The sequence below is a fragment of the Sarcophilus harrisii genome, chromosome 4 (assembly GCF_902635505.1).
Source record: "Sarcophilus harrisii chromosome 4, mSarHar1.11, whole genome shotgun sequence".
Taxonomy (NCBI): Eukaryota; Metazoa; Chordata; class Mammalia; order Dasyuromorphia; family Dasyuridae; genus Sarcophilus; species Sarcophilus harrisii.
This window is the reverse complement of record NC_045429.1, coordinates 289,522,212-289,547,603: the sequence shown is the minus strand read 5'-3', so window position 1 is coordinate 289,547,603 and position 25,392 is coordinate 289,522,212. Positions and strand designations below refer to the sequence as shown.

General features: G+C 42.5%; 2 protein-coding genes across 5 annotated transcripts; one reads left to right on the top strand and one right to left on the bottom strand.

The window, feature by feature from the left end:
• Positions 1-469: 469 nt before the first annotated feature.
• On the bottom strand, positions 470-3,511 carry SLC35G6 (solute carrier family 35 member G6). The gene is made up of 2 exons (XM_031965435.1): positions 2,745-3,511; positions 470-2,113 (listed from the first exon to the last, which is right to left on the bottom strand). Exons 1-2 carry the CDS (start codon positions 2,745-2,747, stop codon positions 1,076-1,078), a joined length of 1,041 nt encoding a protein of 346 aa, XP_031821295.1. The 5' UTR covers positions 2,748-3,511; the 3' UTR covers positions 470-1,075.
• On the top strand, positions 1,848-24,019 carry ZBTB4 (zinc finger and BTB domain containing 4). 4 transcript variants are annotated; one of them, XM_031965428.1, is made up of 4 exons: positions 1,848-2,019; positions 16,844-16,902; positions 17,853-18,952; positions 19,437-24,019. In XM_031965428.1, the coding sequence occupies exons 3-4, from the start codon at positions 17,862-17,864 to the stop codon at positions 21,394-21,396; spliced, it is 3,051 nt and encodes a 1,016-aa protein (XP_031821288.1). In that variant the 5' UTR covers positions 1,848-2,019; positions 16,844-16,902; positions 17,853-17,861; the 3' UTR covers positions 21,397-24,019. The 4 variants fall into 4 exon arrangements, with proteins under 4 accessions (XP_031821288.1, XP_031821289.1, XP_031821287.1 ...); XM_031965429.1 differs by lacking the exon at positions 1,848-2,019 and adding an exon at positions 2,884-2,903; XM_031965427.1 differs by lacking the exon at positions 1,848-2,019 and adding an exon at positions 3,856-4,045.
• The last annotated feature ends 1,373 nt before the right edge of the window (positions 24,020-25,392 follow it).

Genomic DNA, 25,392 nt, shown 5'->3' with positions numbered 1-25,392 from the left:
GAGCACTGTTTTATCTTCATTGAACCGCACCTACTTCCTCTCACCATCAGGACCGAAATTGGTCTATTCCGTGAGCGCTAAAGTAGGCGCGGCCCCACTCAAACTCCACCCAGATAAAAAATGGCCAGGAAGGCTGTGGTCGCCTCTCTTCCCCCTGCCCCGCCCACCTCACGCTAATGAATATTTAATGATTCGGTAGATGTTTTGCCCGAGATGGCTGGGTTGATTCGGCAAGTCCGGAAGTTGGCGGCTGTGGCGTAGGGGCCTCGGAGGACAAGCGAGCCATCGCTCCCTCGGTTTCGCCTGGAGACGCGCGCGCCGAGCCGGATCTCCCAACCCCTTACGACACCAGGAAAGGCCCGCGGCTCTGGGGCCTGTTCCACACCGAGGAGTCCAGGCCTATTCTACCAAACGTCCTTTTCCCGTAGCAGTATAAGAGTCCTTTAGTCTATTATGTGATGGAGATACCCCAGGGGGCTCCCTTCCGTCACTAATAAATTTTATTTTTAGGAGACAGCGATGGATTTGCGATCCACAAATAATCAGGATCACTTGGAGAGGGGCTGGCTGATCCCTCCCACCCCCCACAACCCCAAAGCAGAGACGACACCAAGAAGTCACTTAGATTTTTCCTAATTTGAGGTTAACATTGTGTCTCTCCCACGCGAGTTTTCCAGGTCAATCCGTAGCAACTCCCTATCACACAGTCTTCCTTTGGGTTCTCCCTTCTCCAGCCTCAATGGAAATCACCTGCCTATTTTCATATAGAAAGTGTGCCCTTCATCTCTTATCCTACCTGGAAAACCCAACTTCTACTTGCCTTCTGAGATCCTTCCTATTTACCTCCCAGTCCAGGTTTGCTTTGTCCCTTTTATTCCTTTAAGCCTCTCTTCCGAAGGTCCTCCAGAGCCAGTCTTTGGTTTTCAGCGATTTCAATCAAGTTTCCAACATTGTCTTGTTCTTGGACTCCCAATTACTACTGTAATTGAGAGTTACTTTCTCCTCTATATTGAGTCCTAAGCCCCAACTTTGTACCCCCCAACACACACACACACACACACACACACACACAGCCTCATTCTTTAAGACCCTCTCCTTCCCGATCACAACTGAGATTCTGAGCAGTGATGATGGCAATGCTACCTAATACAACGCCTGCCCCCATGATGTCAAATGGTGTCACAGCCTCACAGAGTACATAGTATTGCAGCATCAGTGCCACCACCACCTCAGAATGTAGCACAGCACACACCAGTGCTGGGTGGGCCATGGTGACAGCATAGCTGGCACATACAAATGAAACAAGGGCCAGAACCCCAACAGCCCAAACACAGCTCCAACTCAGTGGGTCATGGGGTATCACAGGAGTCTGCAAAAGGAAAAGCCCCGGCAAGGCCCCCATCAGCCCTACTACACCAAACAGAAATGCCACAGTCAGTAGGGAGGAAGGGAAGTCCAGGGATCTGTAAACCAACAGCCCCAGGGCAAGGGCAAGGCCACCCAAGACAGCCAATACATAGCCGAGGGCTGTGTAGACCCCTTCTGATCCCTTCTGTAGAGTGCCCAACCCTGGGCCCACAATGATAAGTAAGCCCAGAGTGCTGCCAACCAGGCCACACCAGTCATAGCTACTGAGTCGCTGACTCTCCATACACAGGGCAAGGAGTGTAGAACAGACGGTGGAGGAGCCTTTTCGGACAGTGGCTGCATTGCCAGCAGGCACAACCAGGACAGAGGTGTAGGCACAACCAATGCTGAGGACGTTGAGGAGGGCATGGAGCCAGGCTCTCTGTCGATTACCTGCAGGCCCCAGCAGTGGACAGCCTCGCAGTTTGAGAAGAAAGGCGATGGGAAGGTGGAAAAGGCATCGGCAAAGAAGAAGCTCAAGGGAGGGTAGATGGGAAGCTTGATAGGCCATTCTGGAGAAGGGCCCCACAAAGCCTGCAGGAAGACCTCCACCCAGCAATGCCACAAGTAGCCCCTTGGTGGCATCTGTGGGGCGGCATCGTTGGTGCCAAGGTAGGCTTTTGTTCCTTTCTTCCCCTGGTGGAGAGGGGGATGGTGATGGTTGGGTGAAGTCATCCAATGTCAGAGAGGAGGGGCACATGGCAACCTGTGGGAGAGGGGGAATGAAGGGGAGACAGGAGAGAGCAGGAAGGATGGAGAGAGGCAATGGAAAGGTTCCTTGGAGTACATGGAAATGGTTAGGGTTAAGACATTTTGGACATGGAGAAACCAAGGAGGGCATTAGGTGCTCCTAATGGATGAATTCTTCCCTTCTCTCCCCCACCCCCAATTCTCCAAGGTTTTCTATGGCAATAATGCTGTAACTGTTGTATTATGAAAGCACTAAGGGTTGGAGTGGGGATGGGATAAAGTTTGGTATCCTGGGGGACTCAGAGTAGAAAGAACCTAAAGGCCTTGTGATGCTAAATGATTCTGATTATCTTGAAGAAAATGAAAAGGATGGTCAAAAATGGTAGTGCATTTTGCTTCCTAAAATGAGTGGCATATTCAATATTTTGCTTTCTTGGTATAGGAGAGGTCTGGATGTCACATGTGTATCTGTGATGTCGTATGTGTTCCAGGGACATCTTGTGTCTGTGTACAATCTGATTCAGGGATATGTGTATTATATTGGAGTCCTAGATAGTGGAAGAACTTAGGACTGGGGGAAGAGGGAAAGCAACCCCGAAGGTGGAGATTAGATGTTAGCATGCACCCTACTGGGCCCTCAGACTCACCATGGCTCTCTAGACACCATAGTTTGCTTTCTGCCTTCTGGCTCTTCCTGGCTTCTTAGAGCTCCAGCCATTAGCCATTATGACCTCAAGGTGGGGTTCGGGTTCTCCCATGGAATCTCCTTGGAGTGGGGGTTGGGGGTGTCATCCCTGAGAGAGAAGGTATCTTTTGTCTCTCTTTAATTCTGCTCTATTTCCTAATATTTCCTGTGTTTTTATCAGGTTTGTTTCTAATTGTGACTATCTCTTTTTGTATCAGAATTTCTGAGCCTGACTTCTCATCTCTTGTGTATTGTCATTTCTGAACTCTAAATGTTATAGATTTCTATTCGCTGTCTTTCTCCTTGAGATTTCATCAATCAACAGAGTGTTGCTTCTTTAAGTCATTTACTGCTGTTCCCAAGTTTCTGGAAGAATGAATGTTACCTGTCTTTTGAAGAGTACCATTGAGTCTTTTACTTACACTGTTTTTCAGCTTCTGACCCTCTCATCTTTCTGTGCCTTAATTTTTACAGTTGTATAAGTTGATCTTTTTTTTTTTTTTTTTTTTTTTTTTTTTTTTTTTTTTTTTTTTTTTGGCTTGGGTATCTGTGTATTTTGAGTTTCTCAGTCATCTAGTATATTGATCATATGTATGGATACTTATTCTGGTATATGTTGTGTGCAGACACACAAGTGAATCTTATATTTTGTGCTTTGGCTGAATGGCAAGTTGTTAGGAATCTCACTACGTCCTGTTGTTAGGAGGAATATATAAGTGTCTTGGTCCAATCTTCTTGTTTCCCCCTCCCTCCTCCACCCCCTAATATGTGGGAGTTATTTCCTATTCCTATTGTGTCTTTCTGCCAGGGTTCCTCAGGAGTGATGCGCATATTTCTAGAATAGAGCTGATTACGGTGTCTCCTATACTGTTTGTGTGTGTGACTGCATTGCTACTTCATGCATCTTTCTCCTTTTTTGTGCATTTTATCTCCTGGCAGGGTTGTAGTTCCATTCCTGCTGGTGGTGCATTATACGGATCTTGTGTTATGTATTCTTTCTTCCGTCAGCCACCCCCTTCCTTATGCTGTAACGCGGCCCCCTTCCAATACAGAACTGTAGTTGTTTTGCATCCACACAAGTGCTGCCTGGTACATGTATCCTTTGCCTACCGGCCTAGCCTGGTGGAGAGCGGTTACTGTGGGTATTGCTGTGTAATGTTGTTAGGGGCACAGCTGTCTGTCACCACGAGTAACATGTTACATTTTCCTCCCAGTTGTAGCACTGTGTCCCTGTGCTTGTTGTTGCTGACCCAGCTCGCTGGGGTGAGTGTGTGGGTTGTGTGTGCCCCCCCCCATCCTCTCTCTCCAGGCCAGGCAGCAGTGTCGGCGGTGGGGGACGGTGTGTCTGAGGGGGGTGCTGGGGGGGGGGTGTTTCCGGGGGGAGGGGGACCGATGATGTCAGCGGCGGCGGTGGCGGCAGCGGCGGCAGGGCCGGGGCCGGGCCGGGCACTGGGGGGGGGGGGGGGGGTGGGGGGGTTGGGCCGGAACCGAAGTCAGAGCAGGAGCCGGAGCAGAAGCGAGAAGTGGCCTTAGCCGGAGTGGCCGGGAGCGGCCAAGGCGATGAACTGGGCCTGGCGGACGAGGCGCCATCACAGTCAGGTGGGCCGGAGCCAGGGACGCCTGGGCCCCTTTCCCACGTCCCGCCTCACCTTACCCCGACCGGCCTGGGCCTCGTTCCTCGGACGCGGACGCGCACGGCCGGCCCTTCCCTAGCCTCAAGGCCGCGGGGCGCTGAAGGATTGTGGGCCCCAGATTAGGGGGGTCCGGGCGGGGAAGACCCCGGGACCCCCTCCAGGCTCCGCCCAGGGCGGCGCAGAACTCTTGCTGCGAGCCCGCTGAGAGCACCCGCCTCCCTTCCGGGGCACTGCCAACGTAGACCCCGAATTAGTGGCATCTGGTGGGCAACCTCTCCACTGGGAACGAACTGCAGGAATGTCTTTGTGCCTAGGTCGTGGGGGGGCTACCGGCCCTTCCACTCAATATGGGGGGGGGGTTGGCTGAGGAAGGGTTAATTATGCAACCTAGTCTCTCTCCTCCCTCTTTCGTCCCCCTCCTCCAAAGGGGATAGGGTGGGGGTGGGGCGGGGCCGAGTCTAGGCTCTGCTTTCTGTTGGGAGTGTGATGGCGTAGTATCCGAGAGGGAGGGAGGGGATGCAGAGTTAAGAGCCTGCGAATGGAGTTGTGGTGTAGGGGGCTAAAAGGCTAAATAGAGTAAGCTGGGGGGTCTTTTCGCCCGGGATATTAAGGACGTATGGCTGCTGGAAGTGTACGGTGACTCTGAGAGTTGTTTTCTTCTGGGCTCTTAAGATTTGTTGGATTGGGAGGAGGAACAGGCTAGGGGCTGGGGGTCTGTCTATTCACCCTCTTTCCTACCTCTTGCTACGAGTGGGGAGGGTGAAGTGGTGTAGAGTGCTTCGTGGCTGTATTACGTGTATCAGTGTAAGTGACATTACCGAGCATAGTTTGTTATACAGATAGACTATGGTGTTCCTACATTACCGTGTGTATACGTGTTTGACTGACTGCAGGTACGCCTTGTTTGATTTCTCTCTCCGCGAGCACATAGGTACATAAGATCAAGGATCTACAGTTAGAAGGGACTTTAGAGGTCATCTAGCCCAACTCAATAATTTTACAAATGAGGATGCCTTAACTTGGAGAGGTTAAGTACAGCATCTGGCATTAATAAAGGTTTATTGATTCAAGTAAGTTGTCCAGGATCAGGAAATAAATCAACGAGCCGATATTCAAACAACTTCCTTTAATTCCACCATAGTTCTTTCCCTGACGCTATAGGATCTCCCTCCTTGCTCAGTGTCTCCTGTGTTTTTTCTATGTGAATATAAATCTTACATGTTGTAGTCAGGAAATTGAATAACTTGAGCAAGGTAATATGTGAACCACTTTGGAATGTTGGATTATGTCGTGTGATATTGCTTGTGATGAGATAGATGTGTTGTGATTCTGTGCTCCTGGGAAATATGCATATATTATTTGTCGTTTGTGTGTTCCTATGATATATGTCCCCTTGCAGTGTAATTGGTATCATTCCTAGGATGAAAATAGTGGTTTCCAGGTACACAGAACTTTATGGGTTGCCAAGTGAGATAATATATATTATCTCATGTGAGCTTCTCAGAAATTTAATGAGATATGTAAAAGGGTTATTCCCAATTTATGGATAAGGAAACTGAAGTTCAGAGAGGTGACTTATCCCAGTGACTTAATTTCATTTTACCAACTCAATCAAGAAGCATTTATTAACTATATGTGCTAAGCACATAGGCACTATCTTCTGGGTAGAGAGAAAAAAAAAAGCCAATCTGCCATCAAGGACCTAAGAGAGGAGATAATATGTATGTTTGTATAAGTATATATAAAGTATATATAAACAAAAAAATAGCAACTAGGGAGTCAGGAGTAGATTCATTGAGCAGAAGGTGGCATTTGAAATGAATTTTGAAACTAGAGATTCTAAGAAGTGGGAGAAGTGAAGCGGGGAGTGCATTTTGAACAAAGGGGATAATAAAAGTTCATAGAGAAAGGAAATATCTTGGGGGTATGGGACAGTAAAATCAGTTTAGCTATACTTTAGGATTTGTGGAGGGAAATAATAGGACTGGAAAAATTGTTTGTGAATGGGAAGAGGCTTAAAGCAGATAGTCTGGCTAGAAAGCTATTACAGTAGTTCAGCAGACAGTTAATGAGGGCCTGGACTAGGATGGTAGCTTTGGAAGTGGAGAGAAAATATAATGGAGAGATATTGTGATAACATAATCATTCTTTGCAACATTTTGAAGTGAAGTGAATAAGAGTAAGAAGTTGGACAGTGAGGTTGCATATCTAAATGACTGGAAGGATAATGTTTTCAACAAAATCGGGAAGTTCAAAATGGGGATGAATTTTGAATGGGGACCTGGAAGATTATGAGCAATTTTGGACATAGGGTCATAGATAGAGAGCTAGAAGAGACTATATGAGGCCACTAAAACCAATCCCTCTCATTTTACAGATGAGAGATTGAAGCAAGAGCTTTCACAGGGTCACAGAGCTTTTAAGTAGTTGAAATAAGATTTGAACCCAAATTTTCCTGACTTCAGGTCCAGTACTCTACCATTATACCTTGTCTTTCATAAAACCAGCTCCTGAAGAGGCTGTGTTGCATTTGAGATGTCTACATAACATTCACTTTGAAATGTCCAGAAATTATTGACATAAAATTAGAGTTCAGGAAAGAGACTGGTATTAGAAATATAGATCTGGAGGTTTTCTGCTTAGAGTGCTACTTAACCCCTTATATGCCTGTCATTCACTCCTTCCTCATTTCTGATGCTTCAATTCTTAATTTGTTTCAAAACTCCATTCAAGTACCACCTTCTATATATTCTCATGTGATTACCCTGGAAGAATGTTTTCCGGCCAAAAGGGAGAAATTAACTTGTACTCTTCCCCCCCCCCCCCTTTATTTACTTTATATCTCCATTGTGGAGGTAGGTCTGATACAAAATAGGAACTTAATAAATGCTTGTTGGTTGATAGATATTCATTTGGAGAAGGAAAGTGATTAGGTTGGTTTGGATGAGTGCTTCTTTGGGAAGTGCTTTTTGGGCTAAGTTTTGTATATATCTCTCTTATATTATTCTTTCCTTTTGGTGTGTGTGTGTGTGTGTGTGTGTGTGTGTGTGTGTGTGTGTGTGTAAAGAATGCTGTTCAAACCTAAGATATGTGTATAAGGGAAATAATGAAATAGAGCTAAATGTTATTCATGTGACTAGTATTACCTTTGTATATAAAGTGCTCCAAAACTTACCTGTGTACATACTATTTGGACTGTTATGTATATTCGGGCCTCTCAGCTGGTGAAGACCAGTAGACTTTGGAGAAAGAAAGCTGGACAGGAAGTCTGGGGTTGGGGTAAGGGGGGAGGGATGGGGTATATGTGTGCATGTATGTGTGTATGTTAGTATTTGTAGGCCTCTGGGTTCATAAGCATATGCAGTTTACACCAAAGTGGAAGACACAGAATTGAAGTTTTCTAGTTCCTTTTGTACTGTGACTATCTTTCTTTGTGTTTATAAAGTCTCTTCTGAAAAATAATGAGCCATAATCTTGAGCATTTAGGGACAGGAAAGGGAATTTACTTCCTGATTAGTGTATGTATTTCAGATCTTTGGATTGGTTTTCCTCATATAATTATATATCTAGTGTGGGAGTGGTTTATATGCATGAGAGAGAGAGAGAGAGAGAGAGAGAGAGAGAGAGAGAGAGAGAGAGAGAGTGTGTGTGTGTGTGTGTGTGTGTGTGTGTGAATGATGGGTCATGAAAGGCATGTGTGCAAGTGTATGTGGTGATATCTGGGTTTAGACACACTTGATGTGTCTTTGTGGATAATGGTGTACATGTATCTTGGAACAGATGTTGGAGAGGATATGTTGGGGCAAATCTGTGATGTGAGTATGAATGTGTACTTGATATGCTTATAGAAGAAGACTATCTTGAATGTGAACAGCTGTATGAACCAATGTAGTGTAGAAGGGGAAAAGTACAGGACTTGCACTGACTCAGGAGCCTTAGTTCTTACTTGGTAGATGTTTAACTATGAATAAGCCACTTACCCTATGTGTTGCAATTTCCCCATTTGTAAAATAGGGATAATAAAGCCTTACCAACTGCAGAAAAGTTTTTGCCAAGGTGAAATGAGATAAAAGATTATGAAAAGGTCTTGTAATGTTTTAAATATTATATAAGTTTAAGATTTTACTAACTTGCACATGAAGGTATGTGCCTTAGTCTGGATCTGTCCCTATCCCTGCACTTCCAGCACCAATCCCCATTCAGGCATCCTTATCCTAGGGAGAAAACTGCAAAATGTCATCAGAGACTTTGCTTATAATAAATCTTTGCTTTCTTAATCATTTTCTTTTATCTTTGGTTCTTTCTTACTATCATTACCATCTCCCAGTTTTAAGTACTCTCTGTTCTTTAAGGACCAATTTTAAAAATTCTCTTCTACAAAGTATGCTTTCAATCAGTAAATCAGCACATTAAATACTAGACACTATGGGTATACAAAAATGAAAAGAAATCATTTACTTCCCTTAGGGAGCATAATGTTATGCCAAGGGCCCAACAATACATTCTATGAGGAGATAAAATATGTATACGTATAAGTATAAACAAAATATATGCAAAACAAATTAAAAATGTAATAAGATTTAGGTATAACAACTCTTGGATAGTCCAAGTGAAGTTAGATTGGCATTGTGATACATTTACATTATGATGTGGTTATCAACTATCATACCAGTAACTACTACTGGCTCATTTCTTTATTCTCTAAGGCAATCAAAGAGTTATTTGCTTATAATTTTTTTTCCCCATGAGGCAATTGGGGTTAAGTGACTTGCCCAGGGTCACACAACTAGGAAGTATTATGTATCTTTGGCCATATTTGAACTCAGGTCCCCCTGACTTCAGGGCTGGTGCTCTATCCACTACACCAACTAGCTGCACCTTGCTTATAAATTAATAGAAATGCATAATGTCATTAATTCCATCTGAACTTCTACCAGGATTTATAAACTGGATAAAACTCTTTTCCCATAAGCTTTCCTTCTCTTCTCCTTCCCTCCCCTCTTCCTTTTCTCATTCTCTCTTTCCCTCTCTTATAGGCTTGCTTAAATATCAATGCTATTGCCTATTCAATTTATTAAGTGATTAACAATGAAAAACACTTATTTAGATTTTTTTCAACAATATATCTGCTCTAAGAAAATATCATCTGTAGCTGCTGGCTTTTCTACTGACATTGGAAACATAGTCCCACCATTCAGCTCTCCCAAAAGGGCAGTTTAAAGTATCTTTTATCAGGATGTCTTCACAAAATGAGTTAAACAAAATTCTCTCAAAATGTTTCTACAATTTTCCACAAAAATATTGGCTAGTTCAATCTTTCAGGAAAGATTTCTCTCTTGGTAACTCTCAGTCTCTCAGATATAACAGTTAACTCTTTTTTTTTTTTTTTTTTTTAAATTTAATAGCCTTTTATTTACAGGATATATGCATGGGTAACTTTACAGCATTAACAATTGCCAAACCTCTTGTTCCAATTTTTCACCTCTTACCTCCCCACCCCCTCCCCTAGATGGGAGGATGACCAGTAGATGTATAACAGTTAACTCTAAATGACACTTAAACTATAACTCCCCAACAAGATTCTATTTCCTATTGTAACAATATCCGAAGTGTCTGTAACTAAATCAGAATTACACAAGTAAATTAGCTGGGAAAATCAAGAAAGGTGTCCTATAGGAAGTAGTATTTGAGCAGAACTTTGAAGGAAGATAAGAATTTTAAGACACAGGTAAAAGGATACATATCAGGCATGGGGACAGCTAGTGGAAAGACAGAGATGGGAGAAGATGACTCATTTGTGAGAAACAGGATGAGATCAGGTTTAGCTGGATTGTAAGTGCATGGTGTAGAGTAATAAGGCTTGCTCAAAAAGTAGGATAGAGCCAAGTTAGGAAGAGCTTTGGAGCCTCTGCCAACAATATGGCCCGCTTTCCTCACCTCTTAGTCTTAATCCTACCCTTTAAGATCTAATTTTAGTACCATCTCTTCCACAAAACTTTGACTACTCCCAGTCTTCATATTTGTATTTTCAGAATATTAATGGTACCCTAAGCACAGTAGGTGCTCAGTAGGTTTTTGTTTATGGTAAGGAAGATAAGTAGGCACCAAACAACAGCTGCCATCATAAGGAAAAGTGGTAAATAGAATCAAATTGAGCTGGCTTGAAGTTGGCAATTTATCCTACCCCTCTCTACACATAGGTCCACAAAGGTTCTACACCAGTTCTTCCCTGGTGGCTCCAATATGAATACCCTTCTAGTTTTCCAGTATTTTCACTTCTGCCTCCTTTAAAATTCACTAATCTTAGTTATCTCTTTGGGAGACTTCACTCTATGCCTTATAAGGCACTGCTAAATTCTGGTGAAACTAGCAAAATGGCTTCATACCATGATAAGAACACTAGTTTATTTTCTCCTTCACAAAATGGCTGTAATACCTAAACTGCCTATTGCAAGGAGAATGTTATTTATAAAGTACTATATCATGGAATATAGCTACCATCTAGTCATATTCCTCTACTTTTACAGATGACGAAACTAAGGCTCAGACACAGTGACTTGACTCAAGGTTACATGAACCAGCATTTGAGTTAAATGTCAGGAGCAATTATTTTAAAGCCGTTTGTGTATTGGTTTTCTTTCATATACCTTACTTGGGAAAAGTGGGGATGGAAACAGGGAGAAGGCTAAAGGAACTTGAAATATTGAAAGCTATAAATAATACAAAACTACTTTTAAGCCAATATCATTCCATATATTATATTCCACTACCAGTTCCACATGTTCCTCCTCCCCTCTCCTGTTTTTTACCTAGAGTAGCTGATGAGAGAACAGTTAAAATTTCTCTTTCTCATGCAATTTCCTCTCGTAGAGAGTCAAGAAGCAGGCTAGTATAAAGCATGGATATTAGAAGATAGAAAAGGAAAGCCCAAGTAGGATATGATTAATCACAGATCCATATGATAAATTAGGTTGAAGAAATTCAGATTCCTAGTAGATTTAGAGCTGGAAGAAAATTTAGAGATCATTAGTCTAATCTTTTATAAATGAAGTTGAGCCTTAGAGAGTGGAAGTAATTTGGTCAAGGTTATACAGCAAGTTAGTGGCACAGTAAGAATCAATACAAATATATTTATATAGGGCTTTAACAATTTGGAAGCCCCCCCCCCAAATTACTAAACTCTGCACTTCTTTTGAAACACCTGTATCACTACTGTGCTTATACCACAAAAACATTAAAGAGAAAAAATAAATATACAAAAACATTTACAGTAGCTCTCTTTATGGTAGCCAATTACTTAGAAATTAAAAGAATGTCCACCAAGAGGGAATATCTAATTGTATTGAATTGGATATGAATGTAATAGAATATTATTGTGCTGTGTGAAATAATGAAATGGACAAATTCAGAGAAAAAATGTAAAGAACTCTATGGATATAGAGTGAAAGAAGAAGAACTAGGAGAACAGTTTTTATTGTTCTTTGAAAGAATTTAGAACTCTGATCAGTGAAGTGATGAACTATGAGGCCAAAAAGAATGAAGATAAAACACAACTTTCACCTGAGAAGAGAGGTCATGAATTTAAAAGTAGAAAGAGGCATATATTTTCAGACATGGCTAATGTAAGACTTTGTTTTGATAAATTGTATAGCTTTTTATTAAGTTCTTTAAGTTTATATTCGTATTCTGCAGACTTTTTAAAAAGAAACTCATTTGGGGACAGTAGAAGAAACAGATTAAAATTACAAAATTATCACTGATTCAAAAAATAAAAATAAACCATTTTTAAAAGCAGGAAAAATATGCAGAGCTCTTAGGGTTAAGATGACATTTTCATAACCACACAAAGACAGAACAAAGACCCCATTGCATTTATTTTTTTCTTATGAGAACATACTTTTTTTTTTTTAATTTAATAGCCTTTTATTTACAGGATATATGCATGGGTAACTTTACAGCATTAACAATTGCCAAACCTCTTGTTCCAATTTTTCACCTCTTACCCCCCACCCCCTCCCCCAGATGGCAGGATGATCAGTAGATGTTAAATATATTAAAATATAAATTAGATACACAATAAGTATGCATGACCAAACTGTTATTTTGCTGTACAAAAAGAATCAGACTCTGAAATATTGTACAATTAGCTTGTGAAGGAAATCAAAAATGCAGGTGGGCATAAATATAGGGATTGGGAGTTCAATGTAATGGTTTTTTAGTCATCTCCCAGAGTTCTTTTTCTGGGCATAGCTGGTTCAGTTCATTACTGCTCCATTAGAAATGATTTGGTTGATCTCGTTGCTGAGGATGGCCTGATCCATCAGAACTGGTCATCATCTAGTATTGTTGTTGAAGTATATAATGATCTCCTGGTCCTGCTCATTTCACTCAGCATCAGTTCGTGTAAGTCTCTCCAGGCCTTTCTGAAATCATCCTGTTGGTCATTTCTTACAGAACAGTAATATTCCATAATTTTCATATACCACAATTTATTCAGCCATTCTCCAACTGATGGACATCCATTCAGTTTCCAGTTTCTAGCCACTACAAAAAGGGCTGCCACAAACATTCGTGCACATACAGGTCCCTTTCCCTTCTTTATAATCTCTTTGATATAAGCCCAGTAGTAACACTGCTGGATCAAAGGGTATGCACAGTTTGATAACTTTTTGAGCATAGTTACAAACTACTATGAGAACATATTTTACATGGCAGAGCAAATTGCATCCTTGATGCTCTACTCCAAAAATTGTTCATGTATAAAGATGATACAAGATCACAAGATAGATGAAACGGAAATGAATATTCCTTTGATTATACGAGTCATACAATCAAGAGATAAAGGAAAATGTAGGCTTGCTAAAGTTGTTTGCCGATTATGGAGGATATCCTGGGAAGAGTTCAAATGAAACAGGAAGGATTCCTTACAAATGGTAAAAGGTCCTCTAGATGTTCCTGTTTACAAATGACATTGTACTGATTGTATCATGTCCCAAAATACTAGCGTGTAATGTCCAGGCTAGTTCTTTGGAGGACCTTGGGATCAGCTCAAGTCCTTGGTGTTAGTAGGGGAGTGAAGGAGTCAGGACAGCCACCACAAAGCTGGTCAAAGATGGAATCTGGAGTCTTGTGTCTGTGGCTAAGAGCTGTGGCTGAGAGAGTCTTCTGTGTCTGAGACTCCCTTAAATACCTCAGTATGATTACATCACTACAGCACATTGAGTGTGCACAACCATTACATCACCATACTAAGTACTAAGTATATGCTTAACTATAAGCATCATGCTGACCTAGATTCAAGTACACCTTTTCAGGGTTCTAGCCCTCTACACTAAAGAGCTTCCTATTGAGATTTAAAGATGGCCTAACAAACTACATAGGAAAAGCCAAGTGGGTGAAGAATACATTCTATTTCTGATATGTACTTGAATTCTATTCAGTTAGTCCATCAGTTCATATATCTCGGAGAAACAGGCAACATTGAATAGTAACCAGTAAACTAAGCACCTTCTGTTTGCCAGGTATTGTGCTGAGCATTTGGGATGCAAAAAAAACCAAAAAGCAGTCCCTGCTTTCAGGGACCTCACATTCTAATGGGGGAACTGAAAGTTGAGAATAGCTGGAACAATTTTTAATACTTCCAAATTGCACATTAAATCATAACTTTTTTTTTAAGATCCATGTTTTTCTAGTGATATATTTGCAAATAATGGGAAATCTCTGAAGAATCAAAATTTGAGTTAACTCTAAGATCAGTGAAGAGATACATGATGAGATAAGTAGGCTATTTCATATCAGCAATTCTTGTGCATAATAAATATAAAATTATTAAACATAAAATTATAAAAATATATAAACATGTGATGGGGGAAAAAGGCGTGGGATAGTCATGGAGCTACTAAGGAGTTATAAACAGGAAACCTAATGCTACACTGGTACCTGTGGAAGGTTGAAAGACTGAATACCTCCAATATATTGCATAGGTCTTTTGTGGTAGATTTATTTACATGAACTACATGGACCAGAAATGAAAAAACATGGATGAGTTATATTTTATACTTATAGAGGGAGTATCCACTTTTGATAAGGTCCCAGACACACTGAAGAATTTGAGACCTATTAATTGCTTTCCCCTCTCTACTCTGCCTGACAGATGGTGCAAGTATTTTTCAGGTGAAGAAAATTATACTCAGGCCCACAAAAACTCAATTTGCCCAAAGATAAGGAAGAGTGGTATTCCTGTCCCATTAACACATTGCATATCTATCAAAATATGTGAAGATAATGATGGCTATTTATAATAAAGTGGAAATCTGGGTAATATCTGCTTCCAAAGGAATATAGAGAAGGTAGACTTGATACACATTCTTTTTCTGTGGAAAACTCCCCTACTGTATTTTGATTTAGACTTGGATTTTAGTCATGGCTCTAACATATACCAGACCTGTGACCTTGGCCAAGTCATTTAATTTATCCAGTTGTTAGTTTCCTAATCCGTAAAAGGGGGATAATAATGTACTACCTGTCTCACAGAATTGTTAGTGAAGGTCAAATGGAACATTTTGTAACATAAAAATCTCCAAGTCAATATAGCATTTATTCAATAAACATTTTTGAACTATGTGATGTGTAGAACTTAAACTATTCAAGGCACTAAGAGAAATATAAAGGTATATAATATGCAATCTTTATCTACAAAGATATTATAATCTAATATTGATATACCTAAGTGCCTCTGTCTCTAGCCACTCCTCTACTGATATAGGGCTTGTTCTTTCTTGTCTTGTCCTGTTCTTTCACCGCATCTCTGTCTTTCTCTTTTCCCATCTCTTGAAAGTTGTATGTTTTTGCAGGGAAGACTAGGCTGTTTATGAGAAGATGTGAGTGTGTGTGTGTATGTTTTATAAGGAGTTATTAATTTTTAATATTTAATTTAACAAATGTGCAAAAAAGCTGCAAGCCACCATATTCAGGGAGTGTTTTAAGTGTGTATATGTACATTAGAGAAGTTGTATATGAGGATGTCTAAAAGATCTCCAAAAGATATTTGTATAAAGGCGGTATGTATTAGAGAGAGAGAGAGAGAGAGAGCGCGCTCTGGACTGAATTCTAGCCCAGAATTCTACCACTTGATAGGTATTTGATCCTGGGCCTCAGTTCGATTATATGTAAAATGGACATAATAACCCTTTTTGTGAGGATTGAATAAGATCATTTGTGTGAAAACATTTTTCATACTAGTGTTATAGCACATAAGGGATCATTACGTTTCAAGTTTATGTGGTGCTCTAAGTATCACAGAATCTACGTTTTCATGGAATCTTGATATGTAGTAAGGGCAGGTTTTATTTCATTTTGTATAGTCAACGTCATATAGCTGTTTATCAAAAGAAAAGTTAAAATTACTGTCAGAGGATCTTGGTGCAGTCTTAAGTGTGGACTTGGGGGACTCATTTAACTATTTTGGACTCCAGATTTGTCATTTGTATGATTTTTTTTTGTATGATGTTTTGTACTACTCGCCTCTCAGTTGTTTTAAGCAAACACTTTACAAAACTTATAGCACTATATAAACATAATAATGTTACAAGTGACAGATCCAAGATTAGAACCCGAAATCTTGTAATTTCTCCTTTGATGTTGCTCCCCTATATCTCTATGAAATAAAGAGTATATAGGCTTGCATGTGTGTGAAATCTATCAGAGTACTTGATAATGGAGTAAGAACTAGGCTTATACCAGTCTTGAAATTGTACTTTTGGGAAGAGTAGAGGATAACTAGTGACCTAAACTGAAATTTACTGATTGCCCTATTAGGAAAGTCTTTGTGGTGGAAAAAAGCTTCTAGCATTGTGGTCTATGTGGACATCAGGTTTAAATCTCATAATTGAGATTTGAGAAACATTAGCCAACTAAATCCTGGAACCACAGAATTCTAGAACTGGAAGGGACCTATGGAAAAGATTATCAATCATCTTTGATGTTTAAAGAAACCTGTTATATTAAAGGCATCATACAGATCTCAAGTTTTCTTTAATACTTGTTAGCATTGTGAAAATCAAATTTCAATTTGGGCTGTGTAGGTGAATCATTATAGGGCAATGAGATGGTAATATGTGAATTAATTGACGACTTCTTTAGGCCAATAATTTTACAGAATGTAAATGAACTGTCTTCAGAACTTTGGATTAATAATGAGACTCTACAAATGAATTGTCTTATTTCTTTTGAGCCAATAAAACTGCGCTATGCAGATGACCTGGCTGGAGCTACCTTTGTAGAAATGAAAGTTCACAAATGAACCAGCCTGTTTACTTTGATCACCCCTTCCGCTCACCATTCTGTAGCTTCTGCTCTTTCATTCTCTGCTCCCCTGCCATCTTCCATAATATTCCATTGATTTTTCATCTGTTTATTTTTTCCACAGAAAATTGAGACCAGGCTGAAGGAACTACCCCCTTCACTCCATGTTGACCTCTCCCTCAGGTAAAGGCTATGATGGGGGAGTTTCAGGACAAAGAAGTGGGCATATAATCCTGGTATAAGACCTAGAATTTGGATAGGGAATTGGTTTAGGCAAGGAACACTGTGCCAAATGCGCAAATGAGTATTGTGTCTAAAGTATTAGAGAGTTATACAAAATGAGGGTCATTGAAACTTCTTATTTATTCCTGTCACCAAATAATTGTGATTTCAGGTATTCAAATTTTCCCTTGTTCTATGACCTCCATGGCTTTTGATTGTCATTGCCCTCCTTGACCCTCATCCCTTGTGACTTCATGAACTCTTGACTATTTCAACTACTTAGCCTTTCTAAACCCTCTCTTTCTGACCAAACATCTTAATAACTACATTTAAATATTTTAAATATTTTAAAGAATACTGGATTTGTCAAAAGTCCTGAGTTCAAATCCGTTTTTGCTGCTTGCTAACTGTGTGATCACGGGCAAACTATTTAACTTCTTTGAGCTTCTTCTATAAGATAAGGGAGTTAGACTAGATCTCTAAGTCCCTATTCCAGCTCTAAATCCTAAAGTCATATTTCTCCTGCATTTTAACCTTTGACTTTCATGTAACCATCAGCCTGTCTACTTTGGTTTCTTGGACCCCCAGTGTTGGAAATGTGATTCTTCACCTTTGACTAGATGCTTCAGGGAACTTCTCCCCTCTCCCATTTGCCCTTTGATCCACAACATTTGACCTTTCCCAATTTGTTTTTCCATTAAATTTGACCCTTCTTCCTTCTTGACATTTAATTTCCCCAGTTTATTACAATTGATTGCTATCTCCTTACCCTTGGCCCCATTCCTGGATCCCCTGGTATCCTGTCCCTCTCTGGTTTAACTCATCCTCTCACTCATTGTCCCAAAACCTTCTGGATAGCTTCCTTCAACCCTAGATTGAATCTTCTTTGCCCTTCCCTCTTCCCTCTGCAGGCTGGCGCCATGCCCCCTCCTGCAGAGGTGACAGACCCGTCCCATGCCCCAGCTGTGCTGCACCAACTCAATGAACAGCGTCTCCGTGGCCTCTTCTGTGACGTCACCCTCATTGCTGGAGACACCAAATTCCCTGCTCATCGAAGCGTCCTGGCTGCCTCCAGCCCCTTCTTCAGAGAGGCCTTGCTAGCTCAAGCTCCATCACCACTGCCACCTGTGACAAGGGACCCTGCCCCAAACCCTTCTGCTTCTTCTGCTTCTGCCTCCTCTTCCTCTTCCTCCTCCTCTTCCTCCTCCTCTTCCTCTTCTTCTTCTTCCTCTTCCTTTTCCTCTTCTTCTTCCTCCTCCTCTCCACCTCCACCATCCTCCTCCCCTACAGCTTCCCACCCACCCCGGGTTCTAGAATTGCCAGGAGTCCCAGCAGCCGCCTTCTCCGACGTCCTCAATTTCATTTACAGTGCCCGACTGGCACTGCCTGGAGGTGGTGGGGACGGGGCAGCTATGGCAGAAATTGGGGCTTTGGGACGGCGCCTAGGGATCTCACGACTTCAGGGACTCAGTGAAAATGGAGATGCTTGGGTTCCTCCTGCTCCACCACCCCCAGCTCCACCTGAGATTGATAGTTTTGCCACTAGGCCTTCAAAGGAGTGGCAGGGAAGTGGAAGTGAAGTCCCTACATCACAGACTTCCCTTCCCCGGCGGTCTCTTCCCTGCCCTCGCTGTGGGAAAAATTTTATCCATGCTAAACGGCTGCAGACACATGAAGCCCAGTGTAGGCGAGGGACAGGGGCTCGGGGCACAGCAGGTGGGCAAGGGGATGGAGGCTCCCAGGAAGAAAGCCCAGAAACAATCCGAAATTCATCTGCTTCCCCCAGCACAAGTTTTCGAGGGGGTCCAGAGCATGTGGTGAAGGTAGTGGGTGGTCATGTGTTATATGTCTGTGGGGCTTGTGAACGCTCCTATGTGACACTCTCAAGTCTGAAGCGGCATAGTAATGTGCACTCATGGAGGAGGAAATATCCCTGCCGCTACTGTGAAAAGGTGTTTGCCCTGGCTGAATATCGGACCAAGCATGAGGTGTGGCACACAGGGGAACGGAGGTGAGTTACCTGGAACCTCAGATCTTGGGGGTGGGAGCTAGGGAAAAGAAATCTGAAGCTAAGTCTATATTTCTACTTCCAGGACAGAGGCTCAGCCTATATAACCATGAGATTACTTTCCAGCTCAGAGGTTTTAAGTTCTCTAATTAGGAATTTAGGAATTCTGAGATCCTGGGGGTTCTGTCTTTTTAAGATTCTATTTTTTAAAGAGAGCCTTGTTTGGAGTTAGAGGACCTGGATTCAAAGCCGTGTGTGTGTGTGTGTGTGTGTGTGTGTGTGTTTTATAAAATGAAAGGATTGTACATAAAGGGTCTCCAAGGTCCCTTCTGATTTTAGAATCTGATACCCTGTGAGATAATGCTCCAGACAGCTAGAAGTATGCTCAGACAAAAATGAAATCTGAAATCCTAACCTCTGGGGTTAAATGACCTGAACCTGTTTTCCATGTAACACTGTTTCCTGTTGACCTATTGCCTCTATCTAGATACCAGTGCATCTTCTGCTGGGAGACATTTGTCACCTATTACAACTTGAAGACTCACCAGCGAGCTTTCCATGGTATTAGCCCAGGCCTCTTGGCCAGTGAGAAGACCCCCAATGGTGGCTACAAACCCAAGCTGAATACTCTCAAGCTATACCGCCTTCTCCCCATGCGGTCTGCCAAGCGACCCTACAAGACTTATAGCCAAGGAGCACCCTCTACCCCTGCTTCTGCCCCTTTGTCACCAGAACCCACTCCATCTGCACCTGCTGTCCCCCCCATCCTCCCCACAACACCCCCACCCCCACCTGTCCCTCCTCCACCTCCCACCCCTGCCCCCCTACCTTCTGTCATTGCCTTTGCTCATCCAGCCCCTTCAGTAATTGTACATGGGGGCAGCAGCACAGGAAGTAGCACGACTGGCACAACTGGAGCTCAGGCTGCCTCAGTGATTGCCTACACAGCTCCGCCCAGGCCTCCTAAGAAACGTGAATACCACCCCCCTCCACCCCAGCCAGCAGTAGCAGTGGTCACAGCAACACCATCCACCCCAGCTACAACCACACCAGGGGCCACTGCAGAAGAGAACAAGGGTAGGAACCTCCGGGCAGGAAAGACTCTGACATACACAGCCAAACCAGCTGGTGGAGGGGGGATGGGACCTTCTGGGGGGCTCAACTGGGGTGGAGACTCTTCCCAACCCCAGCCCCCACCACCACTGTGCCAGATCACAGTTCGAATAGGTGAGGAAGCTATTGTCACTCGAAGAATTTCTGAAACTGACCTCCACCCTGGAGAAGCTAGTGGCCTTGAAGAAGGAGAGGACAGTGAAGAGGAGGAGGAGGAGGAAGAAGAAGAGGAAGAGGAGGAAGAAGAGACTGAGGCTGGGAGTGAGGACCAACTCTGGCGGCCATACTATTCCTATAAACCTAAACGGAAATTGGTTGGCACTGGTGGGGGGAGTAGTGGGACCAGCAGCAGTAGTGGGACCTCCAAATGTCGCCGCTCTCGATGGAGAAGGAAGTTTGAAAGACGATCCTGGGAGGAGTCCAGATCCACTGAAAGCCCCTCTGGACAGACCAGCAGTGAGTGGAAACATCAGTGTGGTGACTGTGGCAAAGCTTTCTCAGCTCTAAGGAAGCTGCACAAACACCAGGAAGCCCATGGTAATGGGGGCACCCAGGGACCCCGGGCTGGCCGAAAGCCTTTGACCCGTTTTGCCTGTTCCCATTGTCCAAAGGTGTGTAAGACAGCAGCTGCCCTGAGCCGCCATGGGCAGAGGCATACTGGGGAGCAGCCAGGGGGTACCCCTACACCTGTTATTGCCTATTCTAAGAGCAGTGGAGGAAGTGGGACTGGATCAGGACTGGGATTAGGTGACAGTGGGGTGAAGGAAGAGGCCCCTCAGGAAATGCAGGTGTCATCATCCAGTGGGGAGGCTGGTGGAGGAGGGGGAATTGGTGGTGGGGGCCTTGAGGCTGCCTCTCTCCAGGATCCTGTTATTTCAGGAGGAGAAGAACCCCCAGCAGTGGGAGACGGGAGCTATCCTCCAGTGCAAGAGTTCCCCTTGGCCCTGGTTGAAGATAAGCAGGAAGTTTCAGGTCGGGGGGAGAAGACTGGAGCTGAGGGATTGATTGGGGAGGGTATAGAAGGGACTGCACCTGCCAAAGTCACTTTCTACCCTGAATCCTACCCACTGGTATATGGTCCTCAACTCCTTGCTGCCTATCCTTACAACTTTGGTAACCTTGCTGCACTCCCAGTTGCCCTCAACATGGTTCTGCCTGATGAGAAGGGTGGTGGTGCCCTACCCTTCCTACCTGGGGTCTTCAGCTATGCTGTGAATCCTCGGGCAGCACCCCCCACACCCCCTCTTCCTCAGTCGATGCCTTCACCAGTTCCCCCCAAGGGAGATGGGGGTGGAGGAGGAATTGAGAGGGCCCAGAAGGGAGATGTGGGATGAACTCATTACTTGGTTAGCCCCTTCCACCAGAAACCACCCTTGCTTTCTACCTACCCTCTTTCTTCCTGCTCCTGGCCCACTGTCCCTAGCTTGTCCCCCAAGTCCCCTGGAGATCTCTAGTAGCCTCTGTGCTATAACTGCTAATATGAGAGGAATGCAGGGAAAAAGATTCCTGAGATCTCTTGGGTTGAAGCTGATTTGGGGCTTATAGCAGTTTTCCCATTTCAAGAGAAGTGATGATTGGTGAGTCTCACCACCTCTTTTCCTCTTTTCCAAATCTCTCCCACCCCACCTGCTTCACCATATCAGCCCAGGGTAGTCCCTATGGGAAGGGTATCTTTCAGTATTAATGTAGTTACCCAGATCCCTAGCTCCTGGAGTGACATAGATACATGTGTGTGTACATAGACATGTGTGTGTGTGCGCACACGTATATTCCTCCTCAGAAATGCCACTTGTGGTTTCTAGATCTAGGGGGAATACCACCTCTTACCTTGTAACCTACTTTCCCTGTACTGTTTCCTTCCTACCACTACAAAAAAAAAAAACAAAACAAACAAAAAAAAAACTTTTCCCCAGCACATTCCATTACCTCTCCCCTCTCCACTCCAGTACAGCTGACAGGGTAGTATGGCTCAATGCCAGAACCATTGTAATACCCATCATCTACACACCTAGGGACCTTCTGAAATAACTCCTGTGCTGCTGGGCAATGTTTTCTCCCTATCCAGAGCAATAGTCATGTTCTTCTGTCCCCCAACTTCAATGTTGGTCATTCCTAGACTCAAGTGAAAAGAATTGGTTGCTGGTTGGGCCATTTAGGAGGCTCTCTCTGCTCAGCCAGATTGGGGGGAGCAGGGAATAATAGAAGTCACTTCTATTTTAGGGGGGTGATGGTTTCACCCAGACCAGAACAAATGTCAAAAACTATTGGAGTAATGTCTGGGTATGGGAGGTCCTAAAATTTGCACATGCCCTCCTGCCCTTTCAACTCTATTTTTCCTAATGTTATATCCACAAACACTGGTATGGATCCAAATGGAACTGTCTTATTTCCCAGGTTGTATATTAAAGCACCCCCTCCAACTCCACTATACGGAGATCCCTTTCCATCCAAAAGAGCACCTTACCCTTAAGGGATGGGGGGAACAAGGGACCTCCAAGTAGCCCCCAAACTTCTAATTTGCACTAATGATACCCCATTAAGGGGTGCCCTATTCCCTCTCAGTAGGGAAAATGGGTACTATTTCCCAATCCCTTGAGCCCATGAAAAATAATCTTCTAATCTCATCTCCATGCTGGGGAACTGGAGCTAAAACCCTCTTTCTGTTCACTTCTCAGATTGAGCCTCCCCCATCTAAGATTAGGTGAAAGATAACTTCCCCTACCCATGTCTAAATGAAAACACAAAACAAGGAGAGTCAGGTAGGGGGGAGTAAGTTTGATGGGTATGAAGTAATTTGAAAAAAGCAAAAGCTGCTTTCTACTTAAAATGGCAAGAATTTCTCCCAACCACCAATAACTGATCAGGGGTCAAGATAATGGTTCTCAGCATGCTCAAATGCTAAAGTCAAAAGTAATGACTCCTAGAGGCAGGTAGATTTGGAGTGTGGGGATTCTTCCCCCAGTTCCCAAACTGCTTGTTATTCCCTTACAAGCAAAGTGATCAGGGGCATTGGGGTAGGAGAGAAGGCCTGCCTCACTCCCTGTATATTGAGTATCATTCCTCCCTCTCTGCACTTTTTTTGGTCTAGACCAAAACCCAAGAAAAGAGTTTCCTCCTGAATGTACCAAGTCCCAATGTTTAAGGAAAAAACAAAAAATACAGCAAAACATTCCCCCCCTTCCCTCCCCCCAAAAGATCTTGTTTTTGGCACTTTAGAGAAAAACTGTGGGAAACTACATAATAAAATATATATCTACACACAAATATACATATATTATGTATATGTATATATATATATATATATATATATATATATATATATGTATGTGTGTATAAGTATATATGGGAATCACAAGAGACTGAAGAATGCCTGGAGGCAAAGAGGAGATGAACTAAGGGCCTCTCCCTCCCCTCTCCACCTTTATATTTACCCTTCTCCAGAGAAAGGAGGGGAGAAAAAAGAGGAGAGTTCGGGACTCCTGAGAAATGATCAGATAATTTTTATTTCAAAATAGATTGACATTCCAAACAATAGAGATTATGGAAGTATTAAAAGGTTTGGCAATGTTACTATTTGAGAAAATCCAGATTCTAGGATTTTGAAACTTTGACTAAATTAAGATCATAGGAAATTGGAAGGGTTTCTTTGGAATGAGGCATCTTGCAATTGTGGAAATAACAGATATTGTAAATTTTAGATTGAAAATGATTGTGATCCCTGTTGTGCCAAGCCCTTTTACTCCCTCACTGAGAGGGAAGCCATTATAAAGAGGGGGAAGGCTTTTGGATCAGTGCTGCGAAGAGAAAGGAAAGATTTAAGATAATACAAACTTTTTAGCTTTATATTTTTAAGGAAACAGACTTAGAAAAACTGATTATATTTATCTTTCCACATCTGTGTGTGTCCAATTCTCTACCTTTTAGGTGAATAAACAGACAAATGGACTGTGCTCTGTATTAGGGATGCCTCTTGTACTTATTTCCATTGGAAGGGATGAGGGGGACTGGGGTTTAGATGGAAGATGTCACACATCCTACTAAATCCTAGGAGTTAACTTGGAAATGGAAAACTGATGCTCTGTAAAAATGCCTCCCCATACCATTTCTTTCGTAGGGGTTTGTGGGTTCTTCCCATGTAGGTCCTTCACGCCTAGACCTTGAGTAAATTGCTGACTGCAGCCAACTCCTAGCAGCTCTTGATGACAAAATACCACTCACCGTTGCAGTCTTTAAAACTGCTAGGAACTTGGAAGTCCTAGCTGCGTCCGAAGAGTGGTTATAAAATGGGATTAAAAACACCCTCTTCCAATTCCTGGATTTCCCTTATACCTCTGTAATCTAGCTTTGGTATTTGAATCATCCTCTTTTTTTTTTTTTTTTTTTTTTTTTTTTTAAGAGAAATAGATTGGGTTCAATTTCCCTTAGCCTGAGGATCCACCCTATTCTCTACCTTGTTTCTCCCTGTTTGATTTTATCTGTATCTCCCTACTTCTCACCTTATTCTGTAAATGTCCCTCATCCTAGCCTCAGAAATAAGACTGAGCCTAACCTGAGCCCATAGTCGTTGGAATCCTAGTGTCAACTCAACTTGAAACAAGGTGAAAACTCAAGGGTGATGTCAGAATCCTGGTGTCAACTCAAGGGAGTTTTGGGGGAAGAGAGATTCATTCATATCTCCCAAAGACACCAGGATTCTGACATCACCCTTGAGTTTTCACCTTGTTTCAAGTTGAGTTGACACTAGGATTCCAACACATAGTAAATAGAGAATTCTAACCTAGGAAAAGCTTTCAAGAACAAAAAGACTAAGCCTATGATGGCAAATTTTCAGGCATAGCTGGATGTAATAAAATTATTTTGTGTGCTACTCAAAAAGGCATCTGATAAGTAGGTACTTGCTTAAATCATTCCCAAAGGAGCCTACCTTGGAAAGCTTTTTTTTTTTTTTTTTTTTAAAGATTCATTTGTTTTACAATATATAACAAACATTAAGAACATACTGTATGCAGAGAGTCTGGAATTGGGCTGGGAGCATGAGATTTTTTTTTTTTTCTTTTGGTCAATATTTTATTTTTCCCAATTATATGTAAAGATAGTTTTCAACATTCATTTTTATAAGATTTTGAGTTCCAAATTTTTTCCCCTTCCTTCCAGTCCTCCACTCTAAGACAAGTCTAAATGGCAATCTGATAAAAGTTATATATTGCAATCAGAGCATACAAGATTTAAAAGGGGAAAAAAAAAAGCTGGGACACTTCCCAGTAAGGGGTTTTAAATTGGAGTTTTGGATCACGACAAAGGAAACGGTGAAGGAAGACAATCCAGGTACT